General features: G+C 48.4%; 1 protein-coding gene across 1 annotated transcript in view; it reads right to left on the minus strand.

The window, feature by feature from the left end:
• LOC114586429 (unconventional myosin-Ie-like) overlaps positions 1 to 19,111 on the minus strand; it is a 51,635-nt gene extending 32,524 nt beyond the window's left edge. The window contains exons 1-3 of the mRNA XM_028709875.2: positions 18,719 to 19,111; positions 4,262 to 4,399; positions 2,265 to 2,354 (exon numbers count right to left, since the gene is read on the minus strand). Coding sequence (XP_028565708.2) covers positions 2,265 to 2,354; positions 4,262 to 4,399; positions 18,719 to 18,721 — 231 coding nt within the window. The 5' untranslated portion in view covers positions 18,722 to 19,111. The remainder of the gene's footprint in view (positions 1 to 2,264; positions 2,355 to 4,261; positions 4,400 to 18,718) is intronic.
• Positions 19,112 to 19,309: the final 198 nt, after the last annotated feature.

The following is a 19,309-nucleotide window of genomic DNA, read 5'->3' on the forward strand; positions in this document are numbered from 1 at the left end:
GTATTTTAAGATCTAGGTAACAAAGGGCCTTGGGTGAGGGGGGGATCCCCCATCATGGCACAGGCATGAAAATGACTACCTGGAGAATTTATTTATTTATTGCTTTTATATCTCAAGGTGGCTCCCCCCCCCCCTTCTCGTTTAATCCCACACAGCAAGAGACACACATAAATGTACACACCCATTCAGAGCAGGCATAGGCAAACTCGGCCCTCCAGCAATCATTCATTCATTTATACATGCTTTTTGGGGAGCGCAAAAATCAACAGAACAAACTTAGGTCCCTGCATTTCATTGCGTCTTCTCTAAGCAGAACTTGGCCGGATCCCACCAAATAATAATAAGTTATTTGCACAGCTCTGCCGATTCGTGGCGGTCCGTTTAAAATATTTGTTAATTGCTCTGCCGTCAAAGCGTTTTTGGGTGTGTCTGCAAATGTGCGAATTAAAAAACTAATTCGTGCATGAAATATAAATACAACTTGAGCCTGACAAATAGTTATAGTGGAACAGAGTAAGGCAGAAAAACAGCAAGAGCAAATTAAAACCTGAAAAAGAAAATAAAAGCAAAACAGAGCTTTTTGAAAAGCAGCCACATGGCTCCTTAGGTAAGGATTGCTATCCTAAGGGGTCCCTTCCTACAATTCCATGATTCTGTGAAACATTTTTAATATCTATCTATCCATCCATGCGGGTGGCGCTGTGGGTTAAACCACAGAGCCTAGGACTTGCTGATCGGAAGGTTGGCGGTTCGAATCCCCGCGACGGGGTGAGCTCCCATTGCTCGGTCCCTGCTCCTGCCAACCTAGCAGTTCGAAAGCACGTCAGAGTGCAAGTAGATAAATAGGTACCACTCTGGTGGGAAGGTAAACGGCGTTTCCATGTGCTGCTCTGGTTCACCAGAAGCGGCTTAGTCCTGCTGGCCACATGACCCGGAAGCTGTACGTCGGCTCCCTCAGCCAATAAGGTGAGATGAGCGCCGCAACCCCAGAATCGGTCACGACTGTACCTAATGGTCAGGGGTCCCTTTACCTTTACTATCCATCCATCAATCTATCTCCCTACAGCTGGCTGTTAAAGGGGATGGTCTGCCCACTGGCCACTAGATGGCAGTGCCAGAGCAAAGCAGACCTCCATGTGGGTCAGATGGGCAAGGCAAATCAATGGCACTTCTGACTGGGCGCCGAGGTTCCAGTTGCACAACTCTGCGAGTGTGGCCACGCTCCTCCTTTGACTCACGGCTTTCGCAGCGTCACTGGAGAAGAGGAAGCCATTCCCAGGCTCCAGCAGAGTTTCAGGCCAGCTCCCACCTTCCTCGCCTTCCCGTTCTGGAAGGCAGGAGCAGCACAGCAGGCAGGAATACAACAGGGGAAGCTGAGCACCTGACTGCCTGGCGCGGGACACAGAATATCTTTTTGTTGCTTTGGTATTCAAAAGAGCTTTCCTGGGTTAGCCGAGACTCTGAGATGGGTCTGGGGAACCTATAGCCCTCTGGGCGCTGCTGAACTATAACTCCCATCCTCCTCCCTCCTTGTTGGGTCATGCTGGCTTCTGGGACTGATCTGAGGGGGAGTCACTATCGGGGTGGGGCAAAGGCACAGATATTCCCCTGCCCTGTTCTAATCCAAGCGTGCCTCGACAATATTATTATTATTATTATTATTATTATTATTATTATTATTATATTTGTATCCTGCCCATCTGGCTGGGTTTCCCCAGCCACTCTTGGCAGTTTCCAACAAAGATTAAAAATACATTAAAATGTCACACATTAAAAACTTCCCTGAACATGGCTGCCTTCAGATGTCTTCTAAAGGTCTCTTTGACATCTGGTGGGCGTTCCACAGGGCGGGTGCCACTACCAAGAAGGCCCTCTGCCTGGTTCCCTGTAACTTGGCTTCTCACAGTGAGGGAACCGCCAGAAGGCCCTCAGAGCTGGACCTCCGCGTCCGAGCAGAATGATGGGGGTGGAGACGCTCCTTCAGGTCTACTGGACTGAGGCCATTTAGGGCTTTAAAGGTCAGCACCAACACTTTGAATTGTGCTCAGAAATGTACTGGGAGCCAATGTACGCTTCCCATTTAATTGTCAGCGCAAGGCTCAGAAAAATGGAATTCCTACAAATGACAGATCTCAATAGTTGCTTTGAGGGAAGCTGGGGAAGCCAGTGCCACTGGAAGGGGGAGCGGGACTCTGCACATGCCCAGGGGCACTCTTCACCACGGCAGCTGCATAAACAAAAGGAAGGCAAACCTAGTCACTTACCGCCCCCTGGTACATGTCGATCTCGCGGTCGGTGAAGTAGGGCAGTTGTTTGAAGGGGTTCACGGAAATCAGGACAGGACCAATGTAGGTCTTTTTATGTTTTGAAAGTCAAGGGTCAAGGAACAAGACAAGGATGGGCAAGCAATTCAGTCAGCAGTCAAATCCAGCAGGTTCCCTCCCAGCTGAAACAGCCAGAGCCTTGAAGCTGGATCAGGCCAAAGGACAATCCAGACCTTCTCCATTATTTGACTCGCTGTGGTGAAATGACATAATCTACATAAGAAGGACACTGACATAAGAAGGACACTGACAAACTGGAACGTGTCCAGAGGAGGGCAACCAAAATGGTCAAAGGCCTGGAAACGATGCCTTATGAGGAACGGCTAAGGGAGCTGGGCATGTTTAGCCTGGAGAAGAGGAGGTTAAGGGGTGATATGATAGCCATGTTCAAATATATAAAAGGATGTCATATAGAGGAGGAAGAAAGGTTGTTTTCTGCTGCTCCAGAGAAGCGGACACGGAGCAATGGATCCAAACTACAAGAAAGAAGATTCCACCTAAACATTAGGAAGAACTTCCTGACAGTAAGAGCTGTTCGACAGTGGAATTTGCTGCCAAGGAGTGTGGTGGAGTCTCCTTCTTTGGAGGTCTTTAAGCAGAGGCTTGACAACCGTATGTCAGGAGTGTTTTGATGGTGTTTCCTGCTTGGCAGGGGGTTGGACTCGATGGCCCTTGTGGTCTATTCCAACTCTATGATTCTATGATTCTACAGAACTAATTATGCTGCCATTGCATTATTCTACTCGTTCATTGCAATGCAAATGGCGGGAGGGCCGGAAACCCGACCGATGAAATATCATTTGCAGATGGAATAATATACCTCCGGGTAAAGGGCAGTATTTAATGCCATAAATAATAACAACAACAATAATTATATTATATATATGCCGCCCATCTGACTGGGTTGCCCCAGCCAATCTGGGCGGCTTCCAACAAAATATTAAAACCTCAAGCATTAAAAACCTCCCTGTACAGGGCTGCCTTCAGATGCCATTTAAAAGTCAGATGTTTATTTCCTTGACATCTGACAGGAGGGCATTCCACAGGGCGGGCGCCACTACTGAGAAGGCCCTCTGCCTGGTTCCCTGTAACTTGGCTTCTCGCAGTGAGGGAACCGCCAGAAGGCCCTCGGAGCTGGACCTCAGTGTCTGGGCTGAACGACAGGAGTGAAGATGCTCTTTCAGGTATACTGGGCCGAGGCCGTTTAGGGCTTTCAAGGTCAGCACCAACACTTTGAATTCTGCTTGGAAACATACTGGAAGCCATGTAGGTCTTTCAGGACCGGTGTTATGTGGTCCCGGCAGCCACTTCCAGTCACCAAATCTGGCAGCCGCATTCTGGATTAGTTATTTCCGAGTCACCTTCAAAGGTAGCCCCACGTAGAGCACATTGCAGTAGTCCAAGCGGGAGATAACCAGAGCATGTGTCTCTCTGGAAAGACAGTCTGCGGGCAGGGAGGGTCGCATCCTGCGTACCAGGTGGAGCTGGTAGACAGCTGCCCTGGATGCAGACTTGACCTGCACCTCCATGGACAGCTGTGAGTCCAAAATGATTCCCAGGCTGCGCACCTGGTCCTTCAGGGGCACAGTTACCCCATTCAGGACCAGGGAGTCCTCCACACCTGCCCGCCCCCTGTCTCCCAAAAACAGTACTTCTGTCTTGTCAGGATTCAACCACAATCTGTTAACTGCAGCAAACGCCCATCGCATTCTCTGGATCAATTTCCGTTCCGGACACAAATAAGCAGATATTGGCAAATTTCTGCAGGCATTTCTGCCAGAATCCTGTCATAACTGCCCTGGACTTGCTGATTACATTTAAAAGGAAAAAGAGGGTCCTCACCTCAATTCTTCCCCCCAAAGAAATTGGTCAGAGCCTTTACTCAAGGCTGACTAGGGCCCGCCCCACAAAAAAACCCAACACGTGTAAAGGGATACAAATATATAGTCGTCCATGAACCGCTTCTTGAGGTTCTCCACGATGGCATCCTCACTGATCTTGGACAGCAAGACCATGTCGTCCACTCCAGTCTGCTTGACATTCTGGGTCTGCCAGTGATACCGCTCTTTGCTGACCTGGGGAAGGAGAGTATTATTAACAGCTGTGTTTACTGAATTATATCCAGGCATCCTTCCCCCCAAAAGGAGCCCAGGGCAGGAAGCGCACTAGCGATCAGGACACCTTAAAAACAATACCAGCAAAGGTGCAAAACAAGAAAGATCTTTAAGAAGTCTTGCTGGTGCCAAAAAGAACACAGAGGGAAAGAATCCCAAAGGATGATGTTGTAATTTAATGTTATCTAAAACATTATTATTAGTAGCAGCAAAAATATTTTTACGCTGTCTTGAAAGGGGACAAATATTCCTGAGGCGGAAAACAAGTAAATACAACATAGTGTGAGAATAATCAAGTTGTTTAACAGCCAGTGAAAATAAACCACAAACGCCCAGCCTCAAAAATTCAGTACATAACAAAAACAGAGGAATCCACCTTAAACCGAGCCAGACTGCTGGTTCATCTAGCTCAGTATTGTAAGTAAGCTTTTAGTCCAGCGGTCCGCAAGGTTTATCTTTCCTGGGCCGGATCGGTTCCGCGGAGATCCTTTCGTGGGCCAGATCGCGGGCCTGCCCGCGATTTTTGGCATCTGTGTATGCGCAGACACGATTTTCGGCATCTGCGCATGCGCAGATGTGATTTCCAACGCCGCGGAAGCAAGTCCCCACACTGCGCTGCGCTGTTTTAGCGCAGAGCGCAAGCAGGCAGCTCAGTTCAGGGGCAGCTTGTGGGCCGGTCAAACGACCTCTGCGGGCACTTCCGGCCATGGGCCTTAGGTTACTGACCCCTGTTCAAGTCCTCATCACTGTAAATAAAGGGCTGAAAGAATAGGAAGACAGGAAGATGAGGAAAAGGAGGGGACATTTTATCATATGTGGTGGGATTGTAAGGTAATTAAAAAAAATTGGGAAATGATATACAATGAATTGAAGAAATTGTTCCATTTAACATTTGTTTAAAAACCTGAAGCATTTTCATTAGGGATTGTAGGGAAAGATCTGCCAAAAATGCTGAAAAACATCTTCATGTATGTGACAACGGCCGCGAGAGTTTTAATAGCACAAGGATGGAAGACTGAAGAAACCCCAACTAAAGAATCATGGCAAGAAAAATTGATGGACTATGCAGAACTGGCAAAACTGACATACAAGCTATGGGACAAGGATAACTGTGACTTTAAACATGAATGGGAACCCTTTACAAAGTATTTGAAGGCGCAACAAAGCGAACTGGACTCCTTGGCTGGTTTTGAATAAACATTCACAAACTTTTTATTGATAATAATCAGCTAAATAGTTTGAGGATTTATACAACTGTGTAACATGCAGAAAACAGCATTTTTAGAGAAATCAAAGACTGGAACTGAGGGAAGTCGGGGTGGGGTGGGTGGGTTCTGTAGGGGAGGGAGGGAAAATGGGGAGGGAAATAAGGGTGATATGTTTCTGGATAATATGTTTTGTTTTAATTTTGAATAAAAGTTATTTTTTAAAAAAAGGAAGACAGGAAGATGCTTTTTATCATGTCAGACTACTGATCCATCTAGCTTGGTCCTGACTACATTGACTGACATCAGCTTTTCAGGGTTTTGGAGATGGAGTCCGTCCCAGCCTGGAGATGCTGAACCAGGGAACTTCTGTGTCCAACCAGTGGGCTCTACCACTGAGATGTGGACACTCCCTTAAAAAATGTCTGTACAAAAATATTCATTGTTTGGAGAAAAATATATTTGGGGGGAGGTCTGGCCAAATGATGTATTTAGGAAGACGAAAAGGTCTATATTTTTCAGTTGGTAAGAGAATATTTCATTGAAGTGGATTGCAAACATTTCCATGGCTCTGTACTCAAGTCAATGTGCTCCCACATTTATCTGAAGACTTCATAGTCGAAGTGTGTCTGGTTTTGATATGTTTCAGAAGATACTTGTCTCATATATTTTTTCAACTCGTTGACACTGGAATATCATTACACACAAATTTCCTGGTTTGTTTGGGTATGAGATAGTTTTTATATAATTGCATTTTAAATTAGAAGTTATAGATTTGTAATTTAATCACAGGCTACCAACTTTGCTTTTTAACTTCATTTTTTTGGCCTTTATTGGAACAGATCAGGGAACACTTTCTCTTGTTTGTTTGTTTTTATGAATAAAGGGCTAACATAAAAACAACAGGAACAGGAACACAGAAAACCGCTTTTAAAAACCTTTTGCATAAATTAATAAACAGCAGAGAAATGGACTTCGTTGAGGCCCATCAACTGACCTCTCTGGGAGAAATAAACGGAACTAAACTTTGAGGTGAAGGGAGCTTGGACATTTCGCCTTCTTCTTACACTCATTGAAAGCTTTTTGTTTTTGTGTTAAATATACCAGGCAATCAGGTCCTACTAATGTCTTCAAAACTGCATTGGCTAGCCCTTGCCCCCACCAAAAAATAAAATAAAATCAGGGACTACAAATTTCTTTTGCACCACCAAACTTGGGTGGTCTTTTTCTGTGAGTGTGTGTGTGCAAATTTTTGCAAACTTTAGAAAAGGCCCGTTGCTAAGGCTTCTTTCCTCCCAAGCTGGCTGAGACAATGACGGTTGCCAGGCGACATGCCAGGATTGAGGGGAAGAGAAAAGCAAGGGGCACAGTCGCCATCTCAGAGTGGAGAGAGGATGGGCAGTCTGGAAGCAAGAGAGAAAAACACAGCCCCATGCAGGACTCAAAACGGGGGGCAATTCTCCCACGGCCACACCCCAAAATGAAGCGAGGCAGCTGTAGAAGAAAAAGGGGGTGCAATTATTATCAACAATACCCCCCATAAAGGAAGGAGAGATGGAGGGGGAGCAGGCATAATAAATTCCAGAACCGAGTTCGAATTCCAATGCTTGGCCTCAGTCACACAGCGAGTGGAATTTGACCGGAATTTGACCACGAGGGCTGGGCTTCGTCATGCAAACTTCTCTCAGGGATGCCCTAAACTTAAACCTAAGAAGTTTAAGTTTCCTTTAAAAAAAAAGGGGGGGGGAGTCCCCATTTAAATTTTCAATGCACCCCCTGCCCCCATTTCCATAATCTGCAACAATGCCTACCACAAGAATATTGCTGGAGCTGCAGAATTAACAGCAAAAAAAAAAGACCTCCGCAATTTGGCCCTCTCTAGGGAGCATGCCATCGTTCTGCGGATACATTCAGCTCCGCACATTTAAAGCACATGGCTTCCTACAGAGAATCCTGGCAACTGTAGTTTCCCCCCTCGCAGCGCCACAATTTCCAGTGCTTTTTAACAAACTAACGTTCCCAGGGTGCAGGCTGTGTGGATGCACCCTGGCTTAATTCTTCCAGAATCAGCATCCAGCATAAATGGAGAGGGTTCACCCGAGCATGTGCCGAGTGCACCTCTGACTCGCGGCTGTTCGGAGAAAGATCTCCCCTCCCTTCCCCCCTCCCTTTTTGCCGTGTTCTCAGGATTGTGCCACATCTGGTTTCAAACCTGTTTTTTCCCTTTCCCCTTTTAATAACCGCTGTGCTCAAAACAGTCCACAGCCGAAGGAAGACGAGGGTTGACATCTCCCGTCATCGCCGCCACTAAAGGGCGCAGGATGGGTGCCTTTTTAATCACAAAGCAGGACCGGAGTTGCCGGGTCCAGGCTTGGTTGCCGTGGGCGACGGCGTAGGCCCGGCGGTGCTTGAGAAAGGGACAAAGGCCTTGGCAAGGCTGGCGCTGGCAGGGGCCTCCTTTTCTGTGGCACACAGGCCTGCCATCTTCACTTGGGGCAGCCCAGAGACTTGCTTGCCGCACAGTGCTTGTGGTGCCCACGCTGCCTGGCACCCGCCATTGCCACAAACCCAAGGCTGCCTTCCGACATGAGCTTTAATTGCATTTGTTTGCCTGGAAATTCTGCCACAGCTTCTGTCCCTTTGCCCCAAGGTATCTGTAGGGTTGGGACGCAGGTGGCGTTGTGGGTTAAACCACAGAGCCTAGGAATTGCCGATCTGAAGGTCAGCGGTTCGAATCCCCGCGACGGGGTGAGCTCCCGTTGTTCGCTCCCTGCTCCTGCCCACCTAGCAGTTCAAAAGCACACCAGTGCAAGTAGATAAATAGGTACCGCTCCGGCGGGAATGTAAACGGCGTTTCCGTGCGCTGCTCTGATTCGCCAGAAGCAGCTTAGTCCTGCTGGCCACATGACCCGGAAGCTGTACGCCAATAAAGCGAGATGAGCGCCGCAACCCCAGAGTCGGCCACAACAGGACCTAATGGTCAGGGGTCCCTTTACCTTTATCTGTAGGGTTATGGAACTGTAGGTCTCTCTCACGCTAAATTTCCTTCGCACTAGCAGCCTTGCCGGATCAGGCCCATTTTGTCCAGCATCCTGTCCTCACATTGGCGAAACTGAGGTGCCATGTGCAAAACAAAGCCTGGAGATACTGTAAACATGGAGTGGATAAATGTACAGCTGTATCTTAACAAGTTACATGTGCAATCAACGTTATACAGCCTGGATAAATGAACCGTTCAACAAGTAGCGCAAGTCCAATCACAGAACGGCAACCCCGTGCCGCCACAATGGCAAGGGTAGCACACTGGAGAACATGAAAAAGTTTTTCAAAGCTGTTTTTCAAAGATTGAACTGGATGGGATGTTCTTCAATGGGTCTTGAGTTGGAAACACAAAGCAAGTGGACTACTTGTTGAACGGTTCATTTATCCAGCCTGTATAACGTTTATTGGTGACAGCAGCCATGAAATTAAAAGATGCCTGCTTCTTGGGAGAAAAGCAATGACAAACCTAGACAGCATCTTAAAAAGCAGAGACATCACCTTGCCAACAAAGGTCCGTATAGTTAAAGCTATGGTTTTCCCAGTAGTGATGTATGGAAGGGAGAGCTGGACCATAAAGAAGGCTGATCGCTGAAGAATGGATGCTTTTGAATTCTGGTGCTGGAGGAGACTCTTGAGAGTCCCATGGACTGCTTGAAGATCAAACCTCTCCATTCTGAAGGAAATCAGCCCTGAGTGCTCACTGGAAGGACAGATCCTGAAGCTGAGGCTCCAGTACTTTGGCCACCTCATGAGAAGAGAAGACTCCCTGGAAAAGACCCTGATGCACAAGGAGAAGGGGACGACAGAGGACGAGATGGTGGGACAGTGTTCTCAAAGCTACCAGCATGAGTTTGACCAAACTGCGGGAGGCAGTGGAAGACAGGAGGGCCTGGCGTGCTCTGGTCCAGGGGGTCACGAAGAGGCAGACACAACTAAACGACTAAACAACAACAACAACATAACATTTATTGCACATGTAACTTGTTAAAATACAGTTGTACATTTATCCACTCCATGTTTACAGTATCTCCAGGCTTTGTTTTGCTCATGGCACCTTAGTCTGTTTGTTGCTTGAATGGTTACAAGTCTATCTCTATTCTAGTTATTATTCTAGTAAATTTGGTTTTATACTTATAAGCCAGTTTGTGGTGTTGTTGTTTTGTTGCATTATTATTACTGTCACCACATTTGATGCTTTGTGGATATACTCACATTGGCCAAACCAGATGCCTCTTTTGGGAAACCCGCAATTAGGATTCGAACACAAGAGCGCTCTCCCCTCCTGCGCATTCCAGCCACAGGTTTTCAGAAGCATTGGTGCCTCCAGCTGTCTCCAGACGGAGAAGCAGCCATCATTAGCTGCTCTCGTCCGTGAATTCGCCCAATCGTCCTTCAAAACCATCCAAGAGGACGGCCATCGTTGCCTACTGTGGAAGGGAGTTCCACAGTTTAACTATGCCGCCACTCTCCCACCCTTTCTGCACAGGCCCACTTCTCTTCTGCCACAATTCGCCCGAAATTTCATCATGTGAACAGCAGGGTGGGAGCCATGGGAAAAAACTACAGGAAACATACCACACAAAACCCCTGCAATATTCCAGGTTCGCAAAGAGATATTGTCTGGAAGCGAACAACACGGAAATCAGCGCTAGGGCTTTCTGCTAGATTTCCAGTAGGGGGGTTTTTCCGCGCCGCGTGGAAGATCACATAGAAATGCAGCAATTAACAGGTAAGATTATGTCGGGGAGATGAAATAAAGCGCTGTCAGCATGCATGTCAGCTGTGATAAGTTTGGAACAAACACACAGACACAGACACACACACACAAACCCCGACATGACACTACAATTCATTTGCTACATGCGCCATCCTTGCTAAGATCCCACACTCCATCCAGCTACCTCTGGGGCTTTAAGGCAGCATGACTGAGACTCCATAAAGCTGGACCATAAAGAAGGCTGATTGCCGAAGAATGGATGCTTTTGAATTCTGGTGCTGGAGGAGACCCTTGAGAGTCCCATGGACTGCAAGAAGATCCAACCTCTCTATTCTGAAGGAAATCAGCCCTGAGTGCTCACTGGAAGGACAGATCCTGAAGCTGAGGCTCCAAGACTTTGGCCGCCTCCTGAGAAGAGAAGACTCCCTGGAAAAGACCCTGATGTTGGGAAAGATGGAGGGCACAAGGAGAAGGGGACGACAGAGGATGAGATGGTGGGACAGTGTTCTCGACGCTACCAGCATGAGTCTGACCAAACTGTGGGAGGCAGTGGAAGACAGGAGTGCCTGGTGTGCTCTGGTCCAGGGGGTCACAAAGAGTCGGACACGACTAAACAACAATAGACTGAGACTCCCTTTAGCTCCCAAACTTTTCCATTTGGAAATTCAGGATAAAATCCTATGCAGCACTCGCTTGGGAGTAAGCCTGCCCCATTGAACTCAACAGGACGTATTTCTGAGTAAATGTACAGATTGTTATAGGGATGGTGGTGGGGTTTTGGGAGGGGGGAGTCTGGATGATGCCCTGAGTTCCTCCCAATTCTTGGGGTCCTCTCCACAGTGAGGTTTATCAACAGAGGATTCTATCGCTGAACTAGTCAGACAAGTTTATTTGTAAGGCAATGACTACAGCTGTCCACTGAAGTGTCTCTAGTGAGTGACAGCCAGCTGGAAGCAGGTTGGAAGCAGGAGACACAGAGACATGCTTGATCTGTACTGGATCCTAAGCTGCGACTAATGGAAAAGCTTAATCCGTTCCAGAAGTCCGTTCTTGAACCAAAACCGTTCTTTAGCTGAGGCGCACTTTCCCTAATGAGGCCTCCCGCCACCGGTGCCCTTCCACCGTTCGGCTTCTGTTCTTAGAGCGAGGTAAAGTTCACAAACTGGGACACCACTTCCGGTTTTGCAGAGTTTGTAAACCGAATACTGTGGACGCTCGGGGTTGCGAACGTGATGCGTGCGGGAAGCACGTTCACAACCCGCAGCATCCGCAACCCACAGCGCCATGTCTGTGCACACGCGGGTTGCGATTTGGCGCTTCTGCGCATGCGCAAAGTGCAATTTAGCGCTTCTGCGCATGGACAAGCACCAGAACCCGGAACCCATTCCAGTACTTCTGGGTTCGGCGCAGTGTGCAACCCGAAGGGTCTGTAACCCAAGGTATGACTGTAGTTCGTAAACCGGGCTGTTCTTAAACCAAGGTACCACTGTGAATGTGTAACAATATGATCATCAAGTCTTCTTCCCTTCCCAAAGCACACTCGGCCTCCATAGTTTCTTGCCTTTTGAGCGATCGCCTGCAACCCCTTATTTCCTTCCGCGCAACTTGGGTGCGGAACTCTCTGTCTCGGTTGCGAAACCTGCTCCTCCGTCAGCTCTCTCCCTCGCTCATTAACTCAGCTTGGGAGTCTCCAAGATTCCCTTTCCGCCTCAGGGGGAAAACTCCCAGGTGAAAGAGTTTGGCAGCGATACCGGTGGGGCGAAACACCAAACCAAACTCGACCGCCCGCTCTTCTGCCACAAGAGCATTCCGGGACACGAGACCCCGTCTCCAGGGGGAGACTGCAAACTTGTGCCACGAAAACCGTTTCCGAACCACGGCAGAGGAATTCAGAGTCTGAAGTGTCCTTCCCTCCAAATTCCAGGCCTGCGTGGAAGGAATGTAAGGCGTTATTTGCCGTGCAAACACAGCTCCACCCTGACGACATCTGTAGACTGCAATGATTTAACACCCAGCGCCTGCACAACCTACTTCCACGCGGGCTGATATGTCATCTGGTATACTGCGGGAGGACATGGAGGTTCTGCTTAACAAATGTGGGTAACAATCACCTTTCTGCCTTTATCGCTGGCATTCTCCCCATCACATTTGCCTGCGGAACTCCAGGACACTGGAAGACTCTCGGCCCCTATGCCCAATATTCCTTGTTGCCCCCTCTGGGCAGGAATCCCCCTACTGAAACATCTGCATGTGACCAGCTCTTTCCCTTCCTTGTCGGGCCTCGGGAGGATAGCCCCATGGCCCTCAAGAGGAACATTCGTGGCCCCCCAGATATTGCTGGCGTCCAATTCTCAGCTGCCAGCATGGCAAACAAACTACACTTCCCAAGATTGTTTGGGATACTTTAAATGTGGGAGTTGGGATTCCAGGGTATGGGGTGGAGTGTGGGCCCACCCTATGTCTTTCAGGGACCTTTCTCAAAAAGGAAGTGATTTAAACGGAATACAAAAGTGAACAATTGAACAATTTTTGGTACAGTGGTACCTCGGGACGCGGGTGGCGCTGTGGGTAAAAGCCTCAGCGCCTAGGGCTTGCCGATCGAAAGGTTGGCGGTTCGAATCCCCGCGGCGGGTGCACTCCCGTCGTTCGGTCCCAGCGCCTGCCAACCTAGTAGTTCGAAAGCACCTCGGGTGCAAGTAGATAAATAGGGACCGCTTACTAGCGGGAAGGTAAACGGCGTTTCCGTGTGCTGCGCTGGCTCGCCAGATGCAGCTTGTCACGCTGGCCACGTGACCCGGAAGTGTCTCCGGACAGCGCTGGCCCCCGGCCTCTTGAGTGAGATGGGCGCACAACCCTAGAGTCTGTCAAGACTGGCCCGTACGGGCAGGGGTACCTTTACCTTGGGTTAAGAACTTAATTCGTTCTGGAGGTCCGTTCTTAACCTGAAACTGTTCTTAACCTGAAGACCACTTTACTAATGGGACCTCCCGCTGCAGCCACCATACCGCCGCCGCACAATTTCTGTTCTCATCCTGAAGCAAAATTCTTAACCTGAAGCACTATTTATGGGTTAGCGGAGTCTGTAACCTGAAGCGTCTGTAACCTAAAGCGTCTGTAACCCGAGGTACCTCTGTACTTGCATAGGAATATTAAGCCTATTTTAGGAATTAAAATAACCACACATAGGAAAGTGAGATGGGGGGGTACCTTTAGCAAACATTGCCCCCCCCCCTTTGCAGTTTCCTTGTTAAAGGAAGCTTACTCAGGAGTAGATTTACCTGTTTAAGCACAGAAGTAAGAAGAAATAAGGACTCTATACGGGCTTTTGGATACCCCAAAAGGGGGAAAGGGCAGATTTTGTTTACAACAGAAGCAAAATGTAGTTTTTCTTTCTTTGCGTTAAAAAAACCAAACAAACGTGGGCACGATCCCTGATCCAAGGAGGCCAAATTGCCTATGGGTCACTCGGAGTATCAGCTCTTGGGAAACAGGCAGCGTAGAAGGCAACCTCAAGCAAGCTGACATCACCCACCGGTATCGTGAAGGCCTCGCCCCGCTGAATCAGACCTGGGCTGGCTTCTGCATGGTCACCTAGTTGTGGGGGAAGGAATAAATGAAGCACATGGGTGTGGGGGGGAGGATGGGAGAGAGGAGGAACCAAAGAGGCTGATTCAGTGCACCCCCCCCGGGGGGGGGCATTCCAAAGGCTTCTCCATCAAGCCTGGTCCTGCCTAATTTTTCCTGCAAGGGCTCCGCTGGGCAGGGTGGCACAAGAGATTTCCCCACCCACTTCTAAACACACCCACGTAGGGTGTCAGAATCACACCCCCGCAGAAGAAGTTAACCATTAACCCCGCTGGCATGGCTACGAGGGGTTTGCTTCACTCAGGGGGAAAGGGAGCTAAACAGAGTCGCAAGGGCATAGTACAATTTCGCTGCATTTCATCGCTTCCTCGTAGTTGCCTCCCACCCGTACGATACGATAATCTTTATTGTCATTGTCCCATACAGAACAGCAAAATTGGGGGGGGGGGGAATCAATATTCAAAAACCAACAAGCCTGCTATCCCAGTTATCCCAGCCTGGTTAGCCCCCTAAAAACTCTGATAAGGTAAAGGTAAAGGGACCCCTGACCATTAGGTCTAGTCGTGACCGACTCTGGGGTTGCGACGCTCATCTCGCTTTATTGGCCGAGGGAGCTGGCGTACAGCTTCCGGGTCATGTGGCCAGCATGATTAAGCCGCTTCTGGCAAACCAGAGCAGCGCATGGAAATGCCATTTACCTTCCCGCTGGAGCGGAACCTATTTATCTACTTGCACTTTGATGTGCTTTCGAACTGCTAGGTGGGCAGGAGCTGGGACCGAGCAACGGGAGCTCACCCCGTCAGGGGGATTCGAACTGCTGACCTTCTGATCGGCAAGTCCTAGGCTCTGTGGTTTAACCCACAGTGCCACCCACATCCTGATACCCCATAATTAAATACAATATACTCCCATAGAGACTGCGTTTAAAACCAAAATCGCATTTGGATAGAAACTGTTTCCCAGGCAGCTAGTCCTAGTCTTTATAACCCTGTACTTTCTTCCAGAAGGCAGAAGCTGAAAGAGATCATTTCCGGGGTGTGCACTATCCTGCACTATCTCTGCAGCTTTCTTATGGCACCTGGAAGCATCAATTTGATCTAAGGTGGGAAGAGTGCACCCAATTATTCTCTCTTCAGTCTTTACAACCCTGGACAGCATTGCTTTTCCCCTGACTATGCAGCTCCCAAACCATACACCACGTGCCCGGAAACTGAGACTTGGCGGGGCGCACACATGGCTCGCCATCAGTCCCGGTGGCTCCCTCACTTGCTGATGCATCCGCACGCAAGATTGCCTCGCCTCCGGTGCGCGAATCCTTGCAGCAAACCCACGGGCATGCCCACAAATTCCCAGGAAGTTGCCTTGTCAGGCCACCGGCCCATCTAGCACAGTATTGTCTGCACTGACTGCCAGCGGCTCTCCGGGGTTTCAGGCCAAGGACATTCCCAGGTGCTCCAGCCCATCCCCTAAAAAACTAAGCAAGATTCTAGTCCTCATGGTTCTGAACAGAGGGCTGAATTGTGTACAAACGCAGGAGGCTGCCTTCTAGGAGTCAGACCACTGGGGCCCTTCTAGCCCAATATTGTCCACACAGACTGGCAGCAGCTCTCCAGCGTTTCAGACAGAGTCTTTTTCATGCCCCTCCCCATCTCACCTGGTATAAGGTAAAGGGAGCCCTGACCATTAGGTCCAGTCGTGACTGGCTCTGGGGTTGCGGCGCTCATCTCACTTTACTGGCCGAGCTTCCGGGTAATGTGACCAGCAGGACTAAGCCGCTTCTGGTGAACCAGAGCAGCACACGGAAATGCCATTTACCTTCCCGCTGGAGTGGTACCTATTTATCTACTTGCACTGGCATGCTTTCGAACTGCTAGGTTGGCAGGAGCAGGGACCGAGCAACGGGAGCTCACCCCGTCGTGGGGATTTGAACCGCTGACCTTCTGATCGGCAAGTCCTAGGCTCTGTGGTTTAACCCACAGCGCCACCCGCATCCCAGCATCTCACCTGGAGATGCATGCAAAGCAGAGGCTCTACCATGGAGCTACAGACCTGCCCCTGTTGGTGGGGATCTTTGCCCTCCCAGCTTCAGTCCCTACTGGCATCACCAGGTAGGGCAGAGAGAGAGGCTCCTTGTCTCCCCGGGAAATTGCTGCCTGTCAGTGTTGGATAGTAGTGAGTGACGACAGCAGGAGGGTGTGTTGGATTTTTCAGCTTTCAGCTTCCAAAAATGAAGGCTGCTAAAAAGCTGTAGCATGACTTGGAATTCAAGATATTTTGGTGGAATTGCTATAATTTAGTTTTGCTTCAAAAGTAATACGTGTGCAGCATTGCACAGAAATCATTGAAAATGACTGAAGTTCTTCTTATTATTTAGCATTACTTGACATTTTCAAAAGGTAAAATGAAAATTCTTTGGCTTCCCGAAAGCAAATCATGTGCTTCTTCATCAAATGTAGACTTGCCAAGCTAAACGTTGTCCATTCGCAAAAACAATAAATTTGAATCCCTCACAACCAAAAACATATTTTTAAGACTCCTCACCGAAAAAACCTGAAAAAATAAAGTTCCACATCCTAATACAGTGGTACCTCAGGATGCGAACGGGATCCGTTTCAGAGCCCCGTTCGCATTCTGAAGCGAACACAACCTGTGACTGCACGTCTACGCATGCGCGGGTCGTGATTCATCGCGCGTGACGTCATTTTGACCTTCTGCGCATGTGCGAGCGGCAAAACCTGGAAGTAATGCGTTCCGTTACTTCCAGGTTGCCGCGGAGCGCAACCCAAAAGTGCTCAACCTGAGGTATGACTGTAAAGCAGTTCCCTCTGTTCCTGTTTAAATCAGTCCTTTCTTCAGAACAATGAGGACTAGCCTCTTGCTTTATTTTTAGGGAAGTGACTGCAACTCAATGGTAGAGAAGGTTCAACGACAAGCATTTCCCTAGGAAAGACCCCTGCCAGAAACTCAGGAGATCAGCTGCCAGCCATTGTAAGTAACACTGATTTTGCATGGACCAATCATAGGATTGTAGAGTTGGGAGGGATCCAACCCCATGCGATTCAAGAATCAATTATCTGATTCAGTCAAAGGCAGTACCCTATGGAATACATACTCTCATATGCTGGGGTTCTGGATGTGCTTAGCTTTGAAACATTATTATTTCAGCAACAACCATGTAGATAGGCAGTTATTGGGTTATAGGAGTGGTGGGTTAAGTTATTAAGCGGAAGGGTGATGGGTTAAGCATTCACAACTTTGTTCTAAAAAGCCGTCACCAAAAATAGGCAGCGATTTACCAGGAACAGGGCTCAGAAAACAGGAACTCTTCCTGGTAAATAGGGGAAACTGGAGGGTAGTATGCCAGCCATCATTTGATGGGCAGTTCGCTGGCCCACAAGAAAAGCCAGGAGGGAGATGGTCCTTTCTGGATTATCACCTCTCTCGGGCTGTTTCTAAAACTGCAAGAGGGAAACTTCCCACCCCAGTGCCACTCCTTCCAAGAACTGCTCCGATAGGAAACCTAAGCCTTCTTCAGCTATTTCTGATCTGAAGTTTCTCTAAGTTGCAATTCGGAAGGTGATTCAGCCGCAGTTTAAGGAAGCCGGGGGAAAGAGGAAGATGATTAGGCCAACTAAAATGTGACAAAAGAGCAAGTTTTTTTCTTAAGGTTCTGGAGAACTCTTCATTCTGAGCCCGGCTTCGGCTGGGGAGGGCGGGATATAAATTTATTATTATTATTATAATTAATGAAAGCACATTTTCCTACTCTTAAAAATCCAGGGAAATGTAGTTTGTAAAGGATGCTGGGAACTATAGAGCAGGAAGGAGTAAAGTATAGTTCCCAGGATTATTTCACACACTCTCTGTGTGTGCTAGCTTTAAATGTATGGTATAAACACAGCCCAAAAATATCGACTGAAGGGTATGCCTTGGAGCCTGCATTTGTTGGGAAAATCTAAAGACAGACCTTGAGACAGAAGGCATTCCAATGAAATTTAAGCACATGTCAATTAAAATTATATCAAAAGAGCACCCAGGGGACTTGAAAGCAATTGCCTCCATACTGTTTGAAAAATTGCCCCCTCTCTTAAATTGCAAAGATTATTTCCATTTCCAAACAAAACCTTTTTGAAACAATAGAAACATTTTCCCCCCAACAGCTAAGATCTACCATCAATGATTTGAGTAAGAACACACATTCTTATTTAGGAGTAAACTCCATTGAATAGAGTGGGACTTCCTTCTGTGTAGACAGTACATAGGATTATGCTGTAAAATATAACTGCATTCGTTCTGCACTGGCTGTGATTTTTAAAGAACCCCAAATCTGAGGGTCACCTGTTGCTAAATCGGAGGCTAAATAGAAACCGGCCCATTTCAACAGTCTTTCTAGAAGTGTCACCAAGATCTACTCTCAAGATGCCCATTAATTTAATTCAGGCGCGCATTTTTTGGACCAGAACGTCCTGCAAACAAGTTGAACATGAGAATCGGGGCCTATTTTTTTTATATATAGGGAGGCGGGAAAGAAAATCAAAAGAAGTTCAGGATTTGCTGCGGAAAGAGAAACTTGATCCAACTTTTTCTTTTATGGTGGTGGGATCTGGAGGGAAGTTGGTTGGGAGCTCAGCTTGACCCAACGAAACGAGGAGGGAGGAAAACGAGGAAGGGGGGGGGGTGGAAAGGCAGAAGATCCAGAATCTGTTTCCAAGGAAAAGCGAAAACACTCACCATGGTGGAATCTTGTCTGCAAGATCTTCACCCGCGCAGGCAATTCCTGATTTTCTTACTGGGACTTGCAGGTGGCGCCCATCAGAAACTCACCGCGTTGCAAACTCCTTTTTCCTAAGCGCTGGGAAAGTTCTCCTCGGGAGTTGGGGGCACTTTCCCTCCAGCCAACCCCCCCGCAAAGCGAAAGTGCTCCCAAAGTGGATGAACTGGAGGAGGGGGGAGGGGAGGAAAGAGAGCGAGCGAAATCAACTGCTCCCTTCAAAACATTCCTGACCTGATCGCCCTCTTCCTCTGCAAGATGGGTTGGGCCAGGAGAAGGAGGAGGAGGAGGAAGGCAGGAAGGCAGGCAGGCAGAGACAGGTAAGCTGTGAAATTGAGGTTTGCTTTTTTTTTTTTTTTTTTTTTTGCAAGGCTGGCTAAGGGGTGGAGTGGTTGAGGTTTTGCATTGAAATGGCAAGGAAAGGTGGTGGCGGTGAGTTTCGCAGGCGCCCCCTGGTGGAGGAGAAAGGCGAAGGCGCGCAGCTGCGGGCGAGGCGCTTATGCGAGGCTGCCCTCTCCTGGGCAAAGGGGGAATCGCAGCGGCGGGTTAGG

This window comes from Podarcis muralis, chromosome 16, assembly GCF_964188315.1.
Source record: "Podarcis muralis chromosome 16, rPodMur119.hap1.1, whole genome shotgun sequence".
NCBI classification, from domain to species: Eukaryota; Metazoa; Chordata; class Lepidosauria; order Squamata; family Lacertidae; genus Podarcis; species Podarcis muralis.